Source organism: Nematolebias whitei, chromosome 6 (assembly GCF_014905685.2).
Source record: "Nematolebias whitei isolate Nwh7 chromosome 6, NemWhi1, whole genome shotgun sequence".
Classification (NCBI taxonomy): domain Eukaryota; kingdom Metazoa; phylum Chordata; class Actinopteri; order Cyprinodontiformes; family Rivulidae; genus Nematolebias; species Nematolebias whitei.
Genome location: NC_056503.1, coordinates 42,758,174 through 42,775,495, shown reverse-complemented (window position 1 = coordinate 42,775,495; position 17,322 = coordinate 42,758,174). Strand labels below are relative to the sequence as shown.

Below are 17,322 nucleotides of genomic sequence, written 5' to 3'. Positions count from 1 at the left end.
TATACTCCATACAGCATTACTATACTCCATACAGCATTACAATACTCTATACAGCATTACTATACTCCATACAGCATTGCAATACTCCATACAGCATTACAATACTCCACACAGCATTACAATACTCTATACAGCATTACAATACTCCATACAGCATTACAATACTCTATACAGCATTACTATACTCCATACAGCATTGCAATACTTCATACAGCATTGCAATACTCCATACAGCATTACAATAAGACACCTACAATCTGCTGTAAGCTACAGTCATTAAAGATATTTTATCATTAGAACGAGGTCTGTCTGCTTTTCAAAGACACACAACTGCATTTTTCTCTTTCTGTGAGGATAATAGAGCACTGTTTGTACTGAAACGTCCTCCGTGTGGAGCGACTCTGTTTAACATCTGATTTTTGTTTGACGGAGGAGGGGCTTTGAGGCTTCTCATATTTGGCATCAGAGCTTGAGACAGAGACGAGGAGCAGGTGTTGGCAACTCACTGCAGGATTTCTTTTTTCCTCTCTCTCCCTCTCACTTTCTCTCTCTCATTGTGAAATTCATTTGGCTCCTTTTTTATCCCCAAGCCTTGTGAGCCATTTATTACCTTGGGTCCTAGAGCTTGAGCTCCCAGTCCAAATGTGCATAAAAGACACTCTGATTTTTTTTCTTTACTCTTTGCAGCACAACATAGGAAAGGCCACTGTTTATCTTTGTGTGCACATCAAAAAATGTCTTCAAATGAAGAACAATAAAGCACTTTTTTTTCCGGATTGCAGTACCCTTTCAGTGGCATGAAGAGATTTTTTATTTTTTTTAGTTTGCAAAAACACTCTGGAAGTACAAAGCTAAACTAATCACTTTATTTAAGGAAACCAGGAAGCTCCGGGTTATAAATTAATGGGCCCCTGCTGAGGAATTGTGTCACGAGGCAATAAATAGTGAATAGTTGACTTTACAGAGTGAGAATACTCCCAGGAGGTTCTGTTAAATATACTTTCTTCTACACCTATGTAAAACTGTCTGACTTTATTGTGCACTATCTAATCTTTTGCTCCAATTATTTGTTTTCCCAGGTCTTTCTGCTGCTGTCCAGAAGTTTTCCCAGTCCTTGCAAGAATTCCAGTTTGAGTGCATAGGTGATGCAGAAACAGATGATGAGGTGAACATTGGTAAGTGCAAATAAGCAAGACAAGAAGACATCTTATTCCTGCTAATTATCCACTTCTTCACCTGCTGAAGAAATTATTCTCAAGGTTTTGCTAAGATCATCACGATGACACAGTTTGTTGTCGAGCTGTGTTTGAAAAGAAAGAAAAATAATCTATTTGTACCACAAATAACAAGTTTACCACAAATTTACAAGTTACCTCAGTTTCTGAGGTAACTTGTAAATCTATGACACCCTTATGTATGTGTATGTTTGTACATGTACATGTACATATACATATGTATATACATGTATATGTATATGTGTATGTATATGTATGCTTAGATATGTATTTATACATACAGTATATATTCATTCAACCTTTATTTAGACAGGTTAATCCCATTGACCCTCTGGGACTCACTTATAAGAGAGACCTGATTTCTTAATAAAGAGGGATGACAACAATGGACAGTCACAAAAGTGGCATGCAAATTTTATTTATTTGTTTATTTAATTACAAATCAAAACAAAATAGCAACCAAAAGGACAGTTAAAAGGAAAAGTAACAAGAAAAATATAAAAATAAACAGCTGATTATAAGGCGGTGTAGAAAACTAAAATCACGAACATGTCTGCATTGGTTCTTGCCAGGAACTTAACAGATGTTTTAAGCCACTTAGAGAGGTCAAGGTCGAGAGCTTCAGATCTTTATATAAAGAATTAACCTATATAGGTTAATCATAAATGTAGTACACCCTTCCACCTTGTGCATGTACAGAATGTTTTTTTTCCAAATTTGTGTGTTCTGCTTCTCTTTTGATTATTTCATGTTTGTTTGTTTTTTTCTGTATTTTCTGTATAATTAGAACATGATACTGGATGTCTCACATTTCTCCCTGGTATGTATATGTATGCATGTATGTATGTATGTATGTATGTGTGTGTTTGTGTGTGTGTGTATAAACTACTACTTACTACTTGTACTACTATTCCTACTTCGTGGTTTTTCACTTATCACGGATCGTCAGGGTACGGATCCCCAGCGATAAATGAGCGACTACTGTAATCAGTTTTTTGAGAAAAAGGATTTTTAACAATTTCCTTTTTTTTTTCCCCCTAATATAAAAACATTGGTAAAATGTGCTAATTTTATAGGTATTTGTTGCAAACTGTAAAATAAAATAAAAACATTGGCTCTGAGCTTTATCAAAAAATACAATTTGAAGGCATGTAGTTTTCCAGATACTCTGATGTGCATATGTGAAAAGTGGGTATGCACTCAATGTAAACAATGCACACAGCTAAAGTTGCCAAAACTATGTTAAAGCTTGAGTCACAAGAACGACCTACAATAGCCATATGTTAAACAAACATGACGGAGTTGGACAAGCCTAGATCCTGGTAAAATATGTGTAGGTGGAAATATAAGAGTCAGTCTGCTGCTAAACACAAAAGACAAGTGAAATAATAAGAAATACAACTTTCTGGAATAAATATCAAAGTGATGGACTACTATAAAGACAGAGCTCATTCAAATGCATGCAGTTCTTGCAAAACCTTGTAAGTTTAACGTTTGGAGTGTTTATAACTCAACTTAGTTCAAGTCTGTGATTTGTTGTATGACATGCTTAAATCAACAAATCTGAGCATAAAAATACACCAATACATTGAAACTGCTTCACATCATCAATAACAGCAAACATGAGAACACATTTTGTGAGTATTTTATATTTGGCATTGCAATGAGTACCTTTAAAAGAGATTTTTTTTTTTTTTTTTATTAAATTATTATTATTTTTTTTTTTTTTTTGACCTTTTATTTATACAGGTACTCTCATTGAGTCATGAGGACTCATTTTCAAGAGAGATGCATTTGGGAGCAGATGGTGGGGGTTAAGGTCCTTGCTCAAGGGCACAGAGTGGGGCAAATGAGGGTGGAGGCAGGTGTGGGTGTTTCACCTTTTCCACCCGCATTTTGATATAGTCAGTCCGGGGGAGTCGAACTGGCGACCTGCCAATCATAGGCCACCTTCTCTAACCTCTGCACCACCACTCCCCATTTATCTACACATTGGTGATAAAGTACGGGTTTGTCTTGTGTTTGAACGTTCATGCACAATATAAGAAAATTGTGTTTTCAGTCAGTGTTTTATGGCAGATTAATTGTATTAATACTGTTTGCTTTTTGTTGCATTTCATTGATTTTGTCAATTTCATCCAAATGATCAAATATACCGGTAGTTATTGACCTTTGTTGATGAAAATACTCTAAATCCTATGTTTACATTGCACAAATACATCCACCCTCACGGTGTGGCAGCTATACAACATGTGAATCAGTGTCTTTTCTGAGGACTCCAAAACGTTGAAGGTCCAGTGATACCAATCATGCCCACTACAGGACAATTATACTTAGCTCTAATCACAAATACAAACAGTTTGGGCCCTCCGCAGAAACATAAAATGCATGGTCCATTTACAGTTTTAACATGAGAAATCACTTTCCATTACATTGGGATATGCACACAGAAAGATGGAGCATGCTCTCACACACACGCACACACACGTGCACACTCAAAACACCTGCATGGACAGAACTATTGGCAAGGTACGCCGTTGTCCATACAACCTCTAAAATGAGTTGGCTACAAAAGTTAATCAGTTGTAGATGTCACTTAGTTTCTGCAAGTTTCAATAAAATGTGTCCAGTGGTTCATGAAATATTTTGGTTAAAGTAAAACAGACACACACACATTTGTCTTTCTACCTTTACAGGGACTTTGCATTGATTTACATTCATTTGTCATTCAATTATATAACCTAACCCTGACATTTACCCTAAACCTAACCATTGCCAGTACATACCTGACCCTAAACCTAACCCATCAACGGTACTTCTTCTTATGGGGCCCGGGCTTTGGTCCCCATAAGGAGCAGTTGGTCCTCACAGTGTAGTATATGTTGGAAAAAATGGGAAAACAAAGACACACACATGCACACAAAGGTACAAATCATTGTAGCTTTGTAAGAATCATTGTTTTAAGACTAAATTTAGGGCTTGCTTTGAGGCCTACACATCTTAAAGTACAGACTAATTAATGCCATGGATGTGCTTATGATCCTTCCTCTGTATCTTGTCACGTCTCCAAGAGATCAGAAGGACTAATTGTGATCAGTGTCAGAGATTAATGGAGGTGAAAACCTTCTCTCCTTCATCAGGTGTTTGAAAGCAGCTGTGCAGGGGGAGACGTTGGCTCTAATGGGCAGAGATGCCAGTCTGGCACCCCCTTTCTTGTCTTCTTGTTTTGCACCATTCTCATTATTCCCAGCTTTCGCCTCCCGCTCTGCGCTGAGCTGTCGACAGCTGAATTACTGTCCATCTGTGAAGGCTGGACGGCGTATCGACCCTCTCTTCACGAGGCTTTAATGTTCATCAGAATGCTAAATGATTAGTCTCTTATTTTCTTTTTTTTTTTTTATCACAAAGCTAAAGTAACCGTAAGGTGGCCATGGGCATAGTTGCTAATTATGCTTAATGGAAAAATCCACACCCAGAGCCAAGTCTCATTAGAATAAAGCACACTTTAATTTGAGGCAATGCTCCTGTTCCCAGGCGTAGTATAAAGTACATGTTGATTACTGAGAGAGAAGTGGTTATTTTAGCCTTTCACCTGTTTCTGTAATACAAACATTTAGCGCAATAGCAACAGTAAAAACAGCAGCGCCAAGCCATACATTATGTGGAGTTTATGAATTTCAATATGAAAAGTAATGTCAGGCTTTATAACAGTGCAAATTTTGAAATGTGTTGCATCTGTTGTTATTTTTGTGTATGTGTGGGTGTTTGTGTGTCTGTTTTCAAAATATCTTGTGAACCACTTAACAGATTTTAATAAAATTATCAGAAAGTAATCATTGGATATAAATCTACAACTGATTTAACTGTGGGAGGAATTCAAATTCAAAATGGCTGCTACAGCAAGCTGATCTTATAAAACACAAACATGGCTGTAGCTCAGTCAGTTTTACACATTTTGACATAAAATTTTATTTGATAGTAGCAAAAAATCATTCCCAATTTATACTGAACTTTTAGAGCTGACTGATGAAATTGTTCTTAAACCTTTGCCATAAATTATTGGAGTGGACTATGTCTGTCTGTTAACAAAATATCTTGTGAACCAGTTTACATTGTTTTATGAAAACTTTAAGAAAGTAAATACTGGATATATCTCTACAGCGGACTAAATTTCGGAGTGTACCCAATTCACGATGGGTGCCACAGCTAATTTGTTTTAAAAACAGCAAATTAGCTGTAAACAGTCAATTATACACATATTTATCTATAATTTGGTTTGTTCATAGCTGAGACAAATTCAAAACACATGTGACATTTTTCCCCTAAAATATTTGCAATGAGTTGGCATCAACACTGTCTGTTAACAAAATATTTTATTGGATTTTAAAGTAATTCAGATAGATGGATAAGATAGATAGATACTTTGGCAGAATACACACATTTGGAAAAAGACAATGCGCAAGGTGGTAGGGAGTACTACATTCATGATTATCCTATATATATATATATATATATACACGACGGCAACAATATACAAAGTTAAATTGGTATGCCTATTTTATGACTGTCTATTGTTGTCGTTGTCATCACTCTGTTAAGAAATCCTGTCTCTATTGTAAATGAGCCCTCGAGGCTCAATAGGATTAACCTGTCTAAATAAAGGTTGGATTAATATATACTGTATGTATACATACATATACACATCTAAACATACATATACATGTATATACATATGCACATGTACAGGTAAATATACAAATGTATGTACATACGTACATACGTGTCCGAGGTACCGCAGATTTACAAGGCTCTATTTTCACTGTATGGGGAGGAGTTGAACAGTCTGATGGCTTGAGGGACAAAGAACTTCCTGAATCAGTCTACTACTGAAGGAGCTCCTCTGCTACATGGTGTAATCGTTGGCTGTACATCTGTAGCTGATTACCTTTTAGAGACGGCTGTTAAAGCTATTTATATTCCTACACTGAAAAGGCTTAAACTCAGTCATACGTATGGATATTGATCTGAAGTTTGATGTGGTGGTAGTTGACAGTGGTTCACAACACACTACTGAGTGTGGCATCTCACAATGTTACATGAGATTGAGCTTAATGCATGAGATGATGTTAATCGGTGCAATGTACCTGCCTTCAAGGAATAATCCTTTTTTTTCCCCCTGAATTGGGCCTGAGTGTCAATTTAAGTGTTCTGAACTTTTTTTTTTCTGTTTTTTTTTTTTTTTTTGCTCTGAGTTCTATTCTGGCTGTGTTCGCTCACCGTGTCAGGGAGAAAAGGCCAGGATGATTATTTGAGGGGGAAAATGAAACGGCCTGTTGAAATCAATCTCGCCATCAATGAAACCAAGCTTTCTGACTGACATAGCCGGACCCTCGAGTGAATGCCACCCATGATCTTGATGCGGTATCGGTACAGTTCACTTTGATGCTCCCATCCTCCCCGAGTAACATCGGGATGCTGCCAGACGGGTTCACCTGACCTTTTATCGATTCCTCTCGATGACTTCCTGCAGTGACATTCACATTCCATGTCTGTTATCTACGAATCAATGCGGGTCAGAGATTGATGTGGCTACAGAAATTTAAATTTTTCCAAAAGTTTGAAACCCCTTCACGCAGAAGGTCAATCCTTTAGCGCTCTCAGCCTTTGGGGAACAAATTGGATTAGCACAAGTTAAAATCTGAGGAGTCAAATATCAAACAGGTGCACTTACATTTGTACAACTCTTGGAATAGAGTGCAGAAAAATAAACTTGTGCAATAAATTTTAGCATAAACCTTTTCACATTCACTGTTTTTATTTCATACAGTGATTCGTCAGAAATATTGCCTTTCCCTACATTTACCAGTGAATTATATGCGAGCTGCAACCCTACTTTCACTCCCATTTCCTTTCTAATCCCGTCCCATTAGCAGCTCCTGCTGTGGCCTTTACCCCCTGAGAGGCTCACACTGTTGATAAAGGAGCTGGTAGCATTAATAGAAGGCCAGCTGCCCGCAAGATCTCTGGCACAAAATCATTGCTCCCTGCTTTTTAAAAGCTTTGGACCAAAGTGTCTAAGATGATGCATGGGTCCCCGTGCCAGGCTGTGGGGGATGATAATGATGTTACTGAGTTGGCAAGCAGAACCGCTCGACCACAGCTAAACGGCTGGACACAAGGGCCGGCCAACAGAGACCAAATTGTATCTGGCCTTCAATTTAATGGAGATGTGAAGCTATCAGGGCTCAGTTTTCTGGTGGATAAGGTAAAAGGAGTTGTAATCTAAATGCATCTGGCCGTGCCGTCTGTAATACCGGCTACTGCCGTTCATCCCAGATAGAGAAGGCACATCTTCACCACATCAGTCTCTTTTACATTGTGACAAGGCATTATAAAGCCCAACAGGAGAAGAAAGTAAAAGGAAGCAATCAGTGGAATCCATTCAATTGAAGTATTGCTTCTTAAGGCTAAGTATGGCTCGATATTAAATTGGACAGCTGCATGCTTTTATTACGCTCTGCACTGAAGGGTCTGAAACGACGGAGAGAAACATTTTGGCACAACGCTACAGTACCTGGAACAGCCGATCTTTAACGACCGCAGCGCGTTGGTTTTATCGTCTTATCAGAGCAACACGATAGTCCACTGTCTGTATGTGCACAACGAGGTGTTCAGGTACCCAACATGTGCCGTTTATTTCTATGTTGGTACTTACATTCTCCTTCTCTTGTTTCAGCCCAGTCGTTTAAAGAGTTCTCCCAGCTGTTGAGCACAGTCGAAGAGGAAAGAAGACGCTTGGTAAGAAAACAGTTTATAAATATCAAAAAGGAAGGACAGAACAAGACCGTCATTGTGTCACCTAATTGACATTAAAATGTTACGAATTTTAATGTTCTCAGGAGCACAGGTTGCTTAATACAGCTACGCTACATTTTTTTTTCCCCCAATCTTTTTACTATGCATTGTGGGTAAAGACTCCATCTGTGCTCAAGTCCAAATAGTTTGTTTTTTGCGGTTTGGCAAACCAAAGAAGAACAACACAATTTAGTTGTAGGTGCAGAAAGAAGTGCCATTAAATTTAGCTTCAACGCTAATGATTCTCCAGGTGAAAATTGCGTTAATAAATGTTTTTGTAGTTTAAAATTGTATATCATGAATAAATTGATATATAAGAAGGTTTTAATTATAAACCTAGTATGTAAAGACATTGGAATTTTTGTTGACTATTATTACCAGTATGTCTATTAGTCATTTCTTGTGAGTTTTAGATGACAAATATAATGTGTTGTTTTTTTTAAGTGAAGGCCAAGCATCTGTTGAAGGAATACATGTCACCCGCTGCCCTTCATGCCAGAGTCTTAGACTAAAATCATCTTATGTAAAGAAGAGTTCTAGCTGTGTTAGTCAAACTGTGAAAAGAACAGAAGTTGATTAGTTGTGGTGGCCATCTTGAATTGTGTTGACCCCTAGTCAGTTATACGTGACCAACCTGTACTTTCTGAGGTTTCTATTGAAACATATCCAATAATTTATTAAGATATTTTGCTAACAGACAAAATGAGGTTGACCCCATCAGTTAATGCCAAGGTTTTAGGCAAACATGTTGGGCTCAAAGTATGTGTTAGGGATGATGCTCAGCTACTACCACACAGTGTTAGCCCAATATTGGTGAAATTAGTAGAGTTAAAAGCCCTTTTGTGTTTCAGTTGGTTCTGGTGGACCTATTTTATTGTTGTGACTCCAAAATTAGTTTCTGATATAAATCCAAACATTATTTTCTGAACTTTGCATTCAAATGATTTCAGTGGTTCGTGGATTTTTTTTGTTGGAGACAAATATTCTCGCTTTATCTCACTTGCTCAAAAAGAGCCACACTCGACAGCGGGGGAAGATTTTTAACCAGTTTTTACTTGCAAGGACATATTTTCAGTACAGGTCACACAGATATGCAGGAAGTACACACACAAAGACCAGTCAATACCAGTGTGTGAAGCTTGTTTTTATACTCTTATCAGTTCAGCCGAGCTCACAGACTCTAAGGCGACCTTGGAGCGACAGCTGCATGCAGCCACCTCACCCGTCTCCTCATTCAGCTTTCTAACTAACTCAAACATATGTTTCATGGGCAGAGTTAACATTTTTAGCCATAGTAATTAAAAACTTACCTAAACTTTGACCAAAAATTTCCCAACATGGTTTACCCCCTAACTAGAGTTTCATTCGGGCCCAAAAAATCCGACCTGAGTCGGCCCTAGCCCGTAGCCATAATTTCCGAACCCTCGACAAATTAACAGTAATTACAGGTCAGAAACCCCCCCCCCCCCCCAAAAAAAAAAAATTATTAAGCTTTAATTTCTTATATAGTTATCAACAGTCGACGGACATGCGCAGCTTAGTAAAAGGGGGCAGAAGATCGGAGCTGAGTGGGCGTTTGTCCTTTCCTGGCTGTCAAAACACATTAAATCCCTGCATTCTGCATTATTCAGACATGGACCCTGCTCTGACATGTCTGTGAGGATATTTTGGGATCGCTCTTGTTTGGGTCGTCAGCTGCTTGTCCGCTGAGTGCAGCGGCTGAACGTCCATTTGGACTTTGATGGATCGCTGCCTGGCAGTAGTCCCATCTGAAGCTTAACTGAACTTTTTTTTTTTTTTTTTTTTACCTATTTCAAAGCTGGACAGTGTGCAGTCAAATGGCCGCGTGTGGCTAGTGAAGTATGGCAAGCCACATTTCCAAATAATTTGAAAGTATGGCAAACCATGCTGTCATATAATTGGATCATCAGCCGCGAGTGTCCGTTGATGCAATCAAAAGCCTGACACCAACCTAACCCGCCCATCCAGCACATTATTATGGCCCGTGCTTCGGGTCTGGGTTAGAAATGACAGCTTTTCCCCTAACACACAGACAGATGATTCTAACAAATAAAGGTAATGTTTTAAACGTATTTTGCTAAATCAGTTAGTGTTGAAGGTATAAGTTGGTTATCATTCTCAGCTACTAACTACATTTTTGCTCAAAATCTGTTAAAGTGCATCAATTATAACTAATTCCTATATTTGTGTGTGTTCGTTCAGGTTGTTTTGCTGTTGCGGCCATCTTTGTCGGGTTGGTCAAACGTTAAATCAGTTGTAGACGTCAACCCAGCGGTTACTTTCTGAAAGTTTTCTTAAAGTCTATTCAGACAGAGACATGCAAAAATATTATTGCTTCGGGTTCAGCGACAAGCGATAATTAATCTCAAAGAACCCAAATGCAGAAGAGAAACGTTATCAAGCCCTTTAAAGGCCCCTTTTTTTTCTGTGATGTGTTTCAGAGCTGCAAAGATTTTAATGCAGTTGTTATTGTTTATTGTGTCAAACAAAAAGTGACTGTTGTAGTTCTGGTTGGCTGGTCTAAAGGTCAGACAACAAACCTCCAACAAGGCTGAGTGTCCAAAGACAAACCAGGCATGACGTAAAGGCCAAGGGCGAAGGAGGTGGAGGATATGTCTCAGTGGGTGTCTGAGTGAGGCAGAATTGCTCCCCCAGCTCTCAGCTTCCTGAAACCCCCGCCCCTCACCAGAACATCATATGCATAATACAGATGATTTTAAAGCTCTTGTTGTCTTGGCTTTCAATATTAACGATTACATCATCTGTTCATGTACAGCGTCTGTTCCTGTCATGTTTATTGAAAGTTTGAGAATATTTTTCTGTCATTGCTTTCAATAAACAGAAAAAAATTCAGAGTGTGTATGTTCTACCACTTTGTCTGAACCTTAGTCACCTCATTCACCTCTGGGAACAAACTGAAATTGTAAAAAAAGAAACTAGATTTAGTCCTAAACTCCACAAAGAGACACAAAGTCACACTAGTTAAATACAAACGAAGGAACACAGAGTGCCTTACACATCGCATCGCAGTGTTACTTTTTTTTTTCTTTGTTTTATCAAACATATCTGAAAATATAAAACTTATTTTTACAAGTTTCTTGACTTTGAAAATTAAATACTTGCAACTTTTTCCTTTTTTTAATATTCACTGGATTTGGCTGCAGGAGTTTTGTCACTTTAAGTTTAGATTTTTATTTTTCTCAAATGTGTTGAACAAAGAGTAGGCCTCAGGTTCGTGTTTGTGATTAATCAGGTGCAACTCGACCATTCTTTACATCAGGGATTCTTAAATGTTTTGGGTTCAGGGACTCCTTGCAGGGGGGGTAGTGTCAGGAGGGCCTCCCTCAGAAAGTGTTGAATAAAGTAGATGTGATTTCCTGCATTTTGGTGTATTTTAACAGGTTGTTAAACATCTTGTAAAAAAAAAAAGTGTGTGTGTATATATATATATATATATATATATATATTTTTTTTTTTTTGTTTTTTTTTTGTGAACCCCCAAGCACCAGCTCGTGCTTTGCACGTTCAAAGTCAAGACTTGATATAAAGACTACATTCCTTTATACCAGAGAAATCAACTTAACACACCAACACACTCAGAATCTGTAAAATGCACTAAGTTGTATTAATTTTTGTGTTTGATAAGTTTGATTATCTGTGACGTCCATCTTAAATAGGTTTGACTCTAAAAGTTTATCAGTTGTAGAAGTTGATCCAGTTATTAGTCTGTGACAGTTTCATTAGAATGCATCCAGCGAGTTATGAGATATTTTGCTAACAGACAAAAACTCACATGTATGCTTAGTGCCAACAACTTTATGTGGAACTGTTGATGTAATTTAACAAACAAAAATCTGCTTTTAGATTCACATCGTAATGTAAACAAGTGTTTTTGTTGCTTGCAGAGCTTTGACTGTGTTTTCATGAGCCTTCCAGAATGTAAAGCTGTTAAATGCAGTTTTTACATTTAATAGAAGTTCTGCTGCACAAACAACAAAGTTGCAAACTATTAGTTCAAATGTTTATTGTTGTTTACGCCTCAAACAACACTTTATGTGCGTGTGGTCGGGACTCATCTGACGCCTGTCACAAGTAATCAGGGCAGACTTAGGCACGCCTCGTTTTTGTTCTTGTTTTCAGCGCATGTCACGAAGGAGAATTACAAAGCTGTGTGAGAAACGTGGATGGAAGAAAACGGCAGTGGAGGTTCACAGCTTCATGTGTGTATGCACAGCTAACAAAAACAAAGGAGGGAGATGGAGATGCTGCAATGCTTCTGTTCTCAAGGTTTTATTTAAAACCATCTCGTTTGGAAGAGTGCAAGAAACAAAAACAAGTCGGGATGCAAGGAGTGGCTGAATGAAACAGGAGAAATTAAATGAAACTACACAAGAAGACGCAGAAAACCGACAACAAAATGCATGATTGCAAAGTACCATATTTTTTTGCCGTATAAGTTGCACCTTTTTGCATAAATTTGCAAGTCCTGTAACTTATACACTGAAGAGACAATATGTTTTTTTCCACCATATTTATAACCTAATTTTTGGCTGAGATCTGACAATTTCATTCATTCTGACATGGAAAATATTGAACACTACCATTTTCAGCCGCTAGATGGTTCTCCACTGATATGGCAAGCCAAGTTTCTCATTAATAGGCAAAAGTAGCTGTTAATGAGACACTTGCCATGCAAAGCCACCTTCATATTGCTTCAGAACTCCTCGAGCAAACGTCAAATCAGCTGTATGTCGCTGCGCCGCCCAGTTGAAATGCAGCTGATTTGTCCATGAAAGTGCATTTATTAAAGAAAAGTTAAACTGAGACACACCTTTGCTATAATGTCTATCAAACAAATAATTGTATTTAGGTGGTTATCCTGGTCAATTTCAAAGAAATGCACAGCAAGTCCTCCCTCTGCGCGCTCCAGCAGCCGCAAATTGATTTTTGAAATGCAGCTGATTTGACTAATATAGTGCATTTATTAAGGAAACGTTACACAGAGGCAGACCTTTGCTGTAATTTCGAGCAAACAAATAATTGTTTTAAGCGTTCATCTTGTTAAATTCTTATTAAAGTCTTCCCGTGCATGCTCCCGTGGCCACCATTTGGCAGACAATCGATTTTTGGCACAACACTGGCCCACGTTTCCAGGTGCTCAGTGGTGACGTGCAACAAACATGACGTATAATGGATGCGACTTGCATGACGAAGCGACGTATTAATGTTTTTTTCCACTTTATAAGACATTTAGACTGATGCAACTTATACGGCGGCATGTACGGTAGAAGAAAACCTTTGACTCCCAGAAGCTTTAGGATGCAGTACTTCATCTGTGATAGATTTGAAAGTGTAAAATTCTATTTATAGCACTCCCTCTCACCTCCCATTACTTGATGCAAAGAGGATTCTTTTAAAGCATCTTCTTTTTTTTTTTTTCCCACTCCTCACCTTGCAGTCTGCATCTCATCAGATGTCTGAATACTCCACTCTGATCTCTGCTCTCTGATCCTAATGTTGGTGATGCTGGAAGAATGTTACTTTATTATTATTATTTTATTTTATTCATTGCTCACACTCATTTCAAATATTTGGGGATAACACCTAATAGCGTTAAAGCAGCTCAATATGAAAAAAACAACTCCTTTGTAAACTTTTACAAGGCGAGTATAACAGGATGGTTCTTATTATCACTGAGATGGAGCCAAAATGTCTGTATGTGTTTTAGTCTGCAGCATAAAATATTTGGATTGTATTCACTTTATTCACTTCAATTCACTTTATTTAACCAGAACAGTGTGTAATTATAACATAAATGTAAAAACAATCAATGCATTGCACCAGATGTAGCATCGGGCTAACTTTCATCTGTTGCCCCTCGTTTTGGACTCAACTTGCTTCAAGACAGCGGCCACTTCAAAATGATAAGGACAAACAAAACAAAAAAATATATATATAATTCTGTCAAATTTCTAAATATTGAGCTACAATTTGGTGTGGTAGTAGCTGAGGTTGATCACCAACTTATATGCTGAGATCTAGCAGCTCATGTCAGATCTGTGTTTAAAATTATGCCATTAACAATTGGCATCAGTTATGTCTGTTAGTTATTGTAATTTCTGGACTATAGAGCGCACCTGAATGTAAGCCATGCCCACTAAATAAAATAATAATAATAATTGTGCGTATACGTTCTTACTGATCTGCTCCAGCCGTATGTCCCACCACGTTCTCTCAGATCAGCAGACCAGTTGCTCCTAACAGTCCCAGGAACCCGTCTCAAGCGCAGAGGTGACAGGGCCTTCTCTGTAGCAGGCCCAAGACTTTGGAATGAGTTACCTCTGCTGGTTAGACAGGCACCCTCCATCACAGTTTTTAAATCTCGCTTAAAAACACACTTCTATTCCCTGGCTTTCTGCACTGTGTGATCTGTGCTGAGTCTGTGTGCATCACACTGTGTTAGTCATGTTGCGGTTGTTGTTGTTATCCATTATTGTTTTTGTCGGTTTCTACTTTTTGGTGTCCTGTTATGTAATCTGTTGCTATGTGCTTGTTCTGTTTGTCCCTGTACAGTACTTTGGTGTGCTTTGTCACTGTTTAAAGTGCTATATAAATAAATTGGTATGGTATGGTATGGTATGGTATGGTATGGTATGGTATGGTATGGTATGGTATATAGGCCACACTTATTTTTAAGCTGCAGGTGTCCATGTTGTAACATGAGATATTTATACAGAAAGATTTTTTCTTAACTTTTAATTACATATGTACTGGCAACATACACTAATACGTACAGTATTATTTTTTTTTCGTTTGTTTGTTTGTTTGTTTTTTCATAACGGTGTCTGTAACACAGCTGGTTAAAAAAAATAAAAAAATACTGTAGCCTACCAGGAAGTCATTGATTGATATCTTCACCTTCCTCCTGCGCACCACAGACATATATATGCTGCACACTGCGCCCATCAGCTTGTGTAGTCCTCTTCTTCATGTGCCCCCTCATGAGCGGAGAAGAGAAGGGGAGAATGGGAGTCGTCTCTCCTCCCCCCCCCCCCCCCCCCCCCGTAGACCAGTTAAATCAAGTTTCACTGTGACCTGTTTGGTAATTTCATTGGTCAGATTTCTTTTTTTTAACCTTTTATTGAGTAACGAGGACCCGCCCCCAAGAGAGACGTGTATTGGGCAGCTATGTGAGCTCTTGGGTGTCACAAGGCTAAATGTTTTGGCTGCGTGAAGCTCATTAGCCGTCAAAATAAACAAATCCATAAATTAGCTGCAGCATTGTATAAGCTGCGGTGTTCAAACAGTGTCAAAAAAAGTAGCGGCTTATAGTCCGGAAATTACGGTAAACATCTTATGAACCACTGGTTGGATTTGTTTATAAAACCTTTCAGAAAGTAATCAATAAAAAAAAACATTCATAAGCTAATAAGTTTGGATTCAACCCGATTCAATATGGCCACCAGAGCTAAATGACCCCACAAAACACAAAAATGTGTAAACATCAGCCAATTTTGTAGACGTTGAGTTAAAATCCTGTGCGGTAGTAGCTGAGCAACATCCACAACAAAAACTAAGCTCAACATGGTCACACAAAATCTTTGCTTAAAACTTTGGCATTTGCTGTTGCAATCAGTTACTTGTCTGTTAGCATAATATCCTATGAACTATCAGAAAGATTTCTTTTTGTTTTGACTTTTTGGAGTCGATCCAATACAAAATGGCTCAAATTTGTTTTGTCAGTAGCTGAAAGTCACTCCCCAAAATACCTGCTCCGAGCACTAACAGATCATGCACGATATTGCAATACTGCATGAGACATATGGCAGGTTTAATAACTAGCTGTAACTTTGTCAGTTCTCAAACTAAAATGATCTTACTCCGGGCTTTTATTTTGAACAAAAAGTAGCCCATCTGTCCTCACCGGCCCTGTAAATGAACTTCACACTGCTGGTGAATCATGTGACCTGGGGGGGGGGGGGGGGGGGGGCGTAAAACTGTCACTGGTGTTGCTTTTCAAGCTGCAGCAGGTCCTGCCCTCATTTTGAAGCTCATTTACACAGAAACAGCGGCTTCTATTAGGTTTATTGATTGTTTGGCACCATGCCGGAACCACAAGTAACACTAGACATCTCTCTCTTCCTCATTTCCCCAAACTGGGTCTCACCATCATACTTTTCACAGCAGTGCCATGTTGGAGGAACACGAGGTTCGTAATAAATTATGTAAAATGTTTGTTTGTGTAGTTAAGCTAAAGCAAACATTGTTCCTGCATTTAACGCTGTATTAAATCACTAGTTTTCCCAATGTACCAATTGATGCTTCCATTAAAGCCAAGTTTAGAAACTCAGAGGAACAGCTTAGGTTTGTGAAAATGGTCGTTAGGCGTACGGAGGGGAACTGAGAATAACTTCCAATGGAGAACAGAGAATTTCCTCTAACCTTTGAAATCACCACATTTATTCTCTGTATAGGGAAACAAATCTATATAATAAAAAAGGAAAGGACATCATTTACAATGTTTGGTTGTGCTGTGGGGGTCGCCGTGTATCTGCAACCTCCCACAATTTCACTAGGTCATTGAAGTTGTAGGGGCAGGTGGTGCATTTAAGCACTTTGGTACTGAGCTCTTCTGCCACCTGTCCTCACAACATGCAGAGGGGGTGTACAAAAATGTACAACAGTTAACATTTCTCCTGAGAAGGCTGGTTTCAAGGTCAAATAGGACATTATAACTATAGTTTACTGGTCACTCATCGAGCCAGTCCTTACTTCCAGTATCTGGTCATGATACAACTTTCTTACAGAACAGAACAAGAAAAAAACTTACCAGAATCATCTAACAGGCCTCTAAATGCATCTGTACCCCTCAAATGCATCTCACAGAACTTTATAGTTGTGCAGTACAAAGGACAGCAAGCTGCATCACCAAGGACGCTTCAGCAGGCATTTCAACTCTTACATTCAGGTAGCTGTTATAGAGCACCCCTGGCCAAGAAAAAAAAACCTTATAAAACCACTTTTATTTTCATTGCAATCAGCCTTTTTAATAAATGACGACTGTTGATTTGCAGATGGTTATTGGCATTGGTAGGCCCCATCAAGCTCTGTTTTTAAAACTCGTTTAAAAACACAGTTATTTTCATTGGCTTTTAACCTAGAGTGAGCTAGCATCTGTGTCTTAATGTTGTATTCTTTTACTTGTGATGTT

The 17,322-nt window shown here is 38.4% G+C and overlaps 1 protein-coding gene across 1 annotated transcript in view; it reads left to right on the top strand.

Annotated features, from left to right (window-relative positions):
- Positions 1 to 17,322, top strand: part of LOC119410734 (rho GTPase-activating protein 42) — a 130,092-nt gene that overhangs the window by 39,577 nt on the left and 73,193 nt on the right. Inside the window, exons 2-3 of the mRNA XM_037677633.1 lie at positions 1,080 to 1,175; positions 7,972 to 8,033. Of these exons, the coding sequence (XP_037533561.1) occupies positions 1,080 to 1,175; positions 7,972 to 8,033 (158 nt within the window). The remainder of the gene's footprint in view (positions 1 to 1,079; positions 1,176 to 7,971; positions 8,034 to 17,322) is intronic.